This window comes from Aulostomus chinensis, chromosome 1 (assembly GCF_037954235.1).
Source record: "Aulostomus chinensis isolate RoL2024-O1b breed Wild chromosome 1, RoL_Achi_v1.0, whole genome shotgun sequence".
Taxonomy (NCBI): Eukaryota; Metazoa; Chordata; class Actinopteri; order Syngnathiformes; family Aulostomidae; genus Aulostomus; species Aulostomus chinensis.
Window position 1 is genome coordinate 60,334,210 of NC_141320.1, and position 8,336 is coordinate 60,342,545.

An 8,336-nucleotide genomic window follows, 5' to 3' on the forward strand; every position below is an offset into this window, starting at 1 on the left:
AAACTTCCACACAGTCCCTAAATTGCTCTCAATTTGAGTTTCTGTGACATCACTTTCTATTTTTCATTCACACACTTCACTTCCAAGTGGGTCATTATATCAATCTGGTTTACTCTGACAGCAAAACAACAATTAGCAGCCGTTGTTGTGGTTGTCAGACACTTCTCGTCCCTGTGAACGGTGAATTAACCCTAACACTCATTTATTTTCTTCCTTCGCGGCGTGTAATTTCACATCTTGCCTCATCCTGTTGTGAGATACCATCTAAACTCTCAAATTCTTGCACGGAGGCCACAAGGCTGCATGTTTCTGCCCGCAAAATATCCAGGAACCAACCCTCAATGGAGACCATCTTCTTCTTTATTGTGTAGTGAAAATAAAACAGATTAAGCGGCTTGGACAGTGTAATCTCTGGACCCTCGAAGGTTTGCTGTAATCTAGTTTTGTTAGAAAATGGCAGCAAAAATAACCACATGCTTTCTAAATGAGCTACATTTCAACACAAATCACAACCCAAACAGCAAATACGATGTGGGAAAGGGACAGGATTGCAACTAAACTGTGAAATGTTGAAAATGTGATACACAGGAAGGCAAGAGTAAACGCAATGAAGGAGATTTTCACTCCCATTTCAAAGTCATGACGTCTTTTCAGAAAGATATCCAGAAGAAACCGTGTCATATGTGATCGAACGTATGATTGATACTCAGGTCCGTCTCAGCGAAGGCGGGATTTTGTGATGCGACAGCACCATCTACAGGTCATCCAGGTATCGCCCTGATTCGGTGAGAACATTCAATATGGCGGATGCCGTGGACCCGTTTGAGGGATTGTTGTTTTTGTGAAGTTGCTGCAAATCAGGAACAAGTTCAGGTGAATTAACGCACGCTCACACATAAACATCTTTAATAATTAACGTTTTTATATGAGTTCATCTTCGCAGGCAGCATGGAAACGGCAGATCTCGTCCACTGCGCTCTGCAGCTCGAGAGATCCAACGCAGACAGACGCTATGAGAACGTCTTGACTCTTCTTGGTGACCTCGACAAGTCGCCCATCACCTCGGAGCAGCTGGAGAACACTGATGTAGTCAGAGTTCTCTACAGGCTCCTGAGGAGCTGCTGTGACCCCGGCGTGAAGAGGACGGCCAGGCGCGTGTTGACGAAGTGGAAGAGACAGTATAGTAAAGATGGAGGAGGAGGAAAAGCTGCAGAAGAGGAAGCCCCCTCTCCTCAGACATCCGCAGACAGAACTTTTGCATCTCTAAGGTCCAAATGTGTTGAGCTCCTCCTCAGGGCGCTGGCTCCAGACCCTCGGGACCAGGACCAGGCTGCAGGACTGGCCGTCCAGGTGGAGCAGCACATCCACGACCTCCACACTCACAGTCAGGTCAAATACAAAGCCTGTGTGAGGAGCAAGGTGGCCAACTTGAGAAATCCCACATCTGGGCATCTTCGTGAGGATCTCATGAGTGGCTCCTTGTCTCCCGAGGTCTTTGCCCGGATGTCAGCGGAGGAGATGGCGAGCGCCGAGCTCCGTCAGCTGAGGGAGGAGTACTCGTCCCGGGGCGTCAGTGAGAGGCAGCTTCCTCAAGGCCCAGAAGGAACCAAGACGCAGAAGATCCGGTGCAAACGGTGCGGCGGATCGGACTGCCAGGTGACGCAGATGAACCGGGGTGCGCTTTTCCTCCCGGCGTGGGTGCGGAGAGGAGGCCCCGATGAGGACGCCATGACCTTCGTGACCTGCAGCGGTTGCGGGCAGCAGTGGTACCACAGCAACTGGGTCTGCCTCTAAGTCTCGTGCGTCGTCCAACCAACAGACCAAAGCTATTCAGGTTGTGGCTGAATAAAACACTCGTGGTTTTCCATGTTTTCACCTCAGCCGCCAAAAGAAGATGAAAGACGTTTTAATCTTTCACTTCTTTCACTCAGCCGGGCTGAAAACAACCGAATGGAGACGAAAGAATGTTCTCCTACAGCCCAGTTGAATGCCTCAAATATCTGTCTCATCGTGCAATGGGAGGAATGGTGAGGCTGGAAGGAAGGAGAGGCTGCGTCGTTATGGCTCAGATGAAGGATTTATACTTCATTCTTTCACGTTAATATCACGTTGAGGCAAATCCACGGCTGGTTTCTTCTCTTCTTCTTTTTTTTTTCCAGCAGCAGGAAGAAGTGCCGAGCGAGACTGAAACTGCATCTTTTTCAGAAGTCATCGCCTTCGAACTGAATCATTTCCTGTCTTTTCCTCTAATAATCACCCTTTCAGTTTCGGCTCACGTGCCACGGAGTCCTGGAGCAGCCGCAGACAGAGAGAGAGAGACAAAGAGAGAGAGACAAAGACAGAAGTTGTAGCCATCAGATAAAACCTGCCCTCAGTTTCGTTCATTCGTTACCCTGATGTCCAACTTGTCCTCCCAGAGATTCCATTAATTGGTGGCTGGGACGTGTAACTTCCCCCCATAAATTAGTTTTTTCGAGACCTCGAGATTTAACTTCGTCCCTTGGTTTTAATTTATTTGTTTGGATATCGATCGAACCCCCTCAAGTTACCCATCAAAAGCTCTGAGGCTTAGCTCGTTAACCCTCAGTTTAATTAGTCAGTGGCCGCCAAATATCACTCTGTCCCACAAGTTGATTAAAGTTGGTGGCCACAAAATAATCCAGTCGAGGGAACAAGTTACGCCTCGTGGCCTTAAAATAATTCATGTTTGGGAGGGGAAGTTTGTATCTTGAGGCCACGAATTATTTGAATTGAGGGCACAAGTTTTATCTCGGGGCAGCAAACATTTTTTTTCCTTCTGCAGCTCCAGGACTCCACCAGTAAGGGTTTGACCTTTGACCTTGCTGATGTTCACATTTACGGATATTTGATGGGCGGATTATCAAAAAAAAGGCAGGGGGTAGTAAGAAAACCCATGCATACAGTATCACCACGCACAATGTGTGATTCATGAGGAGCTAAAGTGAACGCCGTGGATGAGGCATGTGACTGCAGACAACGGCGAGCATGTGAGTCAGTAATCCCTCCAGGCTGGATATCCCATGGTCCTCCGCTGCACCCTGCGGTCTACGTGGCACAAACGCATGTCCACGCGTCACGGCGGGAAGGCCAGAGCCGTTTTTACCCGCGCCGGGCTGGAGAGGCGTGCTACAGTACTTCTGCTTTCAGATCACATTCATATCTGTGATGAAATTAAATTTCTGAAGTGAAAGTGGACATCTGTGCTGCTTGAAGAGAACCCCCCCCCCCACACACACACACACACAGTTATAACCCCCATGGAGCAGCTTTATCTGGTGGCTCTGGAGTGTTGCAGCCACTTCTGCTCCATCTTGTGTCTGTTTTTAGATGGTAACTATCTTTTCAGGTGTTGGGTTGAAGGATTTCAGGCTTTGGCTCACACTGGCTGGACAGATTAGTCCGGTTCTCATTTTATTTATCACACACACACTCACAATGTGAAGTGAACTAACTTTTATTGGCCTGGGACGCATCGTCATGGCTCAGACAAACTGAATAAACCGGTGACTGTGCAAGAGTGTGTTTTCTTTTCTTTTTTAAGATTTAAGGGACTTTCAGAGGTGGAAGAGGACAAATCCTGTGACCCCTCCTGTCTATTTACGCCCAAAGGGGATGCTCTGATTTAACCCCCACTCATGTGCAGCAAAGGTCAGGACAAAGACTGTTCCTCCCTGCAGATGGAACACGCAGCAGCGTGGATGTTCGTTCGGACCAGCAGAGCGCATGATGGGAGGAGGCGTGACGCACCCGGGTCATATGAGCGTCACCAGCGGCTCAAGGACCGGAGAGCGGCGGAGGGAGACACCGGAGCGCCATGTCACCAGCACCCTGACGGGATGGATGAATGCGGGAGAGATAGAAGCGGACTGTGACCAGCACAACAGCAACAACAGGTGCCGCTCCCGACGTCATTCCCGTGTCCAACATGTCCTGCTGTGATTTGTAGTTCTTGTTAAGGTGCCTTGCGCTTATTACCGGACAACAGTAGTTTGTCAAGCTTCCATTATCGGACAAAGCCCGCGTGACTATCATTTCATCGATGTGTTCACGACTTAACACAGTTCAGCTTTTCCTAAATAATATTTCTGACATTCTACTGAACTCTAAAGGACGTTTTTGCAATGACAGGCGCCGGTATAAAGCCAATTTTTGCCTTGAGTTGCGGTTGCAGTGGACGGTTACTTGTTTTTACCGTAATTAGTCAAATAAAAAGCCTTTCTTGCTGTTTACAGTTATTTAAACGTGTGTTGAGGATTACAAAAAAAATACAGCACGTGTGTTGAGCTTTTCGTCGTACAAATGAACCGCTTGCTAGTTCATGCTAGCAGTTTTGCTCTTAGTAGTACCGTGGAGCCGCAGTGTTTCCTAACTTGGGTTTACCGTAATGTGCCAAATAAACACGACCTTTCCTGCCATGTGTGCAGGTAAGAATGATGTGAAACGTGCTGAGAAATTAAGGTCACCTGTGCTGGGCTGCTTGTCCGATAACAGATCCGTCAAGGTTTTTTAAGCTAATTTCTTGCTAGTTAGCAACACTTTTAAAAGTATCCCAGCAGGCAGAAAGATCTTTTTTTTTTTTAATGTACCAAATAAAAATTTTGTTCATGTAGAAGTTGGCAAACGTAAACTGTTTAGTAGGTTGTTGTCAACTCTCTTGTTTATTGACGTAATTTCCTCACTTTAAGTCATCTGACCCAACTAGCCTTCTGAATTAGCTTAACTTCCACTGGCTCGGCATTAATAAAACACTAATGGAAATATTATATTTCGTAGACAAATCCAGTTATGTGTGAGTCCGGGGGAGCGTTACGGGGACTGAAGGCACATGACGAGTGTGTGAGCCTCATTCATCCCTGCTTCCATTGTTACTGCCGTTTGCAGGAGAAATGACGGGAGCTGCTGAGAGATCCGGGATAAAGGCGGCATTTACCCACTTCTGTGCCTGGAACTGCACTTTTCCTCTCCGTTTGACTTTTGAGCTACTTTTTTTTTTTTTTTTTTTTGTTAATTTGCATTCTAATTTCCAGTGTACTCAAAGTAATGAGAAGAATATGGGACGTATTCCTTCAATAAGATAATTAAGGTGGTCAAGCAATTAGGTGAAATAACTAATTAATGACATGTTTTTTCAAAAAAACCTAAGAATTAATCACATTAATTTTGGCTGTCACAAGCATTTAGGTCAATGTAAATCTATATAGAGAGACAGTCCATCAGTGTGACTAAAATAATGGACAAACTAGTCATGAAAATCTTCTTCTTTTACTCTCCGGTAGTTACCGATGTTTGTCACTGCCCTCTACTGGCTACTACCTGTAAATTGCGTTAATTGTTTTTGGGAAAGGGTTATTTTTGTCCCCCCCCCCTCTCAAATTCATTTATCGCCGTTAATCAGCTATTTTGCTAATGCTTAAAATAACACAGCTCCAGTATTAATTTGTAAGAATAACAAAAGTTAAAGATTCCACATTCTTAAAGCACACCTGATCAAACAAATTCAATTATTCGTTTTCTATTCCTAATTTTTTTTCTCCTTTTTTTCCCCCCCTCGTTTTCTTCAGACGTTACCTGGCGAGGGATGGATATTAGCATTCTTGTTGACTCCTAAAACCTTTGTCCCATACTGACTCTTATCAAGGGGTCAGCATCCTGAATACCCAACTAATATTATTCACCATACATGAAGAGATAAACGTTGTTAGTGGTATTTGCAGGTAAATTTAGCTGCCATAATCAGTGATAACATATCTGTGGAAAATAAGCATGCCTGCCGGATCGGGATCTAAAAGGATCCGAGCTGCGACGGACGAGCTCCTCGCTCTGCTCCTCCAGCTCAGATTTGTCCCGGGGACGTGGGTGGAGTTGTCTTAAGTGAAGTGTGTGCTGAGGGATTACATCCTAAATCCACTCGGTGATGTGTGAAGTCAAATAATCTCTCTGTCTCTCTCTCTCTCTCTCTCTCTCTCTCTCTCTCTCTCTCTCTCTCCTACAGATCGGAAATTAAAATGCGTCAGATGTAACGGTAAGAAATGAGCTTGTCCTCTTAAAAAGATTAATTGAGGCAAACGGTCAAGACCAGTTGCTGCTCAGTGGAAATGGAAGTCGACCGATTTGCAATTACTTCTTATCTAAGGAGTTCTATCTGAAGGGTCAAAGGTCAGAAGTCCACTGACTGAAGAAGGACTGATAACTTGATTATCTGGACAGTTTCTTATGCGTGTAAACTTCCTGTGTCCTGAAATGTTTAAGGGACTTTTATGAGCTTTCTAATATCTTTTCAAGTTGTTCCAAAAGTTTTCTGACGGTGTCATATGACCACCAGGGGGTGTCAAAGTGCAGAATTATCCAGCAGGAACAGATGATATTTCAAAATAGAGGACAAAAACAGATTTAAGGGAGTTTTGACTGCTGTGAGAATAAAGTATTTAAAATATCAGCTGTTTCTTATTCTAGAATATCAATCTTTCCGTTCTCCTAACACATCTGGATGTGCAGTCTAAAGAAGTTTTACATTTGTGTTGCTCCTCTGCGTCCTCAGTGGATGTGCAGTTCAGGGCTCAACCCGCTCCTCATCCTCGGTGCAGACTAGCAGGCCTTCAGCCATGATGTCCAAGTCAACTCTCCTGAAAGTGATTCTTTTGGGCGACGGCGGCGTGGGCAAGTCATCACTCATGAACCGCTACGTCACCAACAAGTTTGACTCGCACCTCTTCCACACCATTGGCGTGGAGTTTCTCAACAAGGAGCTGGAGGTGGACGGTCAGAGTGTCACCCTGCAGATCTGGGACACGGCAGGTCAGGAGCGCTTCCGTAGCCTTCGTACGCCTTTCTACCGTGGCTCTGACTGCTGCCTGCTCACCTTCAGCGTGGATGACGGGCAGAGCTTCCACAACTTGGCCAACTGGAAAAAAGAGTTTGCTTACTACGCTGATGTCAAGGACCCTGATAAGTTCCCCTTTGTGGTGCTGGGGAACAAACTGGACGTTCCAGAGCGTCAGGTTTCAGGGGAGGATGCTCGGCGTTGGTGCCGCGAGAACGGCGGACACCCGTACTTTGAGACGAGCGCTAAGGATGCTACCAATGTAGCATCAGCCTTCGAGGAGGCGGTACGGTGTATTCTGGCGTTGGACGACAGAGCAGACCACCTCATCCACACCAACACGGTGGACTTGCAGAGGAAAAGTCCCTCCAATCCCACCTGCTGCTGAGCTGCGTGGTGAGCCAGCTGGAGCTCATGTGACTCTGGTCGTGACAAAAAGAGGAAGTGGCGTCTGCTCAGCAGCTGCGTGACGTCCAGGATCACAATCATTAACCAAAGTTGGTATTTTAAAACCAAACGTTGTGTGCCAATAATCAGAATTTACACCCCACAAGGGATACAAGCTCCTCCACCCATTAACGTTCTGCTACAAGAGGGAAAGAGACAACTTCAGCTTGAGCAGCACAATGTTCAAAGCTACATTTGAGAGGTGAAAGGTCAGTTTTGACATCGCAGGCGAGAAATTTTAGCCCACAGAAAAAGAGAAGTCCTGTGATGATTTTGTGCCTTCGGAGGCAGATGTGTGCGTCAGTCCAGATGTGTCCAGCCTGACAGCTCGACCACGAACTAATCTATAATTTTCAAAGTTGAAAAGAAAAATCATTTGCATGTGAAACTCAAATTCTTCATTCAGTTCACACAAAATGAATTTAACCACCAGCCAAAATCGATTTTTTTTTGAATGTTTACTGTTAAATTAACTATTTAAATACCTTAAGATAAAGAACATCTATTTTTGATTGTGTTGAGATGATCGGAGCGAAACAGAGTCCATAAAAGTTGATTTTTAAGTTTCATTTATAGGGTTCCTCAGCAGACGTGTAATTTTTTTTTTTTTAATTCGTGGATCCCAAGATTTGTCCCCTATACAATTACAGTTATGGTAATTGTTGTAAAAAAAAACAAACAAACCAAACCAATGTTGATTGTCTTGTCAAAGTTTACTGATGAATATCTTCTTAGCATAACTTACAGGACAAAAATATTTCTCCTTCCTGGAAATGAAATCGTTGCTATGTATGAAACTAAATGTATGTCCTCTCCGTCTGAAAAGCAGTACCAAATTAGTCCACCAGAGGGTGCTCAAACACCAAAAGTTCCTTTGAGCTGATCATTTCCAATACAATTGTCAGTCTTTGTCGTTGTTGCTTTTTTATTACTTTTTTAAATTAATGTGACCTGCTACAAGAGAGAGAGTGTGAATAAATAATCAGATTGATGATGATTGAATTCTGTTTCACTGCTTTGATTTCAGGCTTCTTCCACATTTAGAACT

The 8,336-nt window shown here is 45.1% G+C and overlaps 2 protein-coding genes across 4 annotated transcripts; both read left to right on the forward strand.

Annotated features, from left to right (window-relative positions):
• Nucleotides 1-739: 739 nt before the first annotated feature.
• tceanc (transcription elongation factor A N-terminal and central domain containing) lies at nt 740-3,843 on the forward strand. Of its 3 annotated transcripts, XM_086194456.1 has the most exons (3): nt 740-873; nt 944-1,834; nt 3,699-3,843. In XM_086194456.1, the coding sequence occupies exon 2, from the start codon at nt 949-951 to the stop codon at nt 1,792-1,794; it is 846 nt and encodes a 281-aa protein (XP_086050582.1). In that variant the 5' UTR covers nt 740-873; nt 944-948; the 3' UTR covers nt 1,795-1,834; nt 3,699-3,843. The 3 variants fall into 3 exon arrangements, with proteins under 3 accessions (XP_086050582.1, XP_086050519.1, XP_086050666.1); XM_086194393.1 differs by lacking the exon at nt 3,699-3,843 and having other exon boundaries at nt 944-3,684; XM_086194540.1 differs by lacking the exon at nt 3,699-3,843 and having other exon boundaries at nt 789-873; nt 948-3,685.
• LOC147272597 (ras-related protein Rab-9A-like) lies at nt 3,804-8,291 on the forward strand. Its single transcript, XM_086194662.1, has 3 exons — nt 3,804-3,914; nt 6,014-6,043; nt 6,560-8,291. The coding sequence occupies exon 3, from the start codon at nt 6,624-6,626 to the stop codon at nt 7,227-7,229; it is 606 nt and encodes a 201-aa protein (XP_086050788.1). The 5' UTR covers nt 3,804-3,914; nt 6,014-6,043; nt 6,560-6,623; the 3' UTR covers nt 7,230-8,291.
• The last annotated feature ends 45 nt before the right edge of the window (nt 8,292-8,336 follow it).

Excerpts from the sequence above, each read along its gene's own strand:
- tceanc (XM_086194456.1), top strand. The coding sequence starts at position 949 with ATGGAAACGGCAGATCTCGTCCACTGCGCTCTGCAGCTCGAGAGATCC.
- LOC147272597 (XM_086194662.1), top strand. The coding sequence starts at position 6,624 with ATGATGTCCAAGTCAACTCTCCTGAAAGTGATTCTTTTGGGCGACGGC.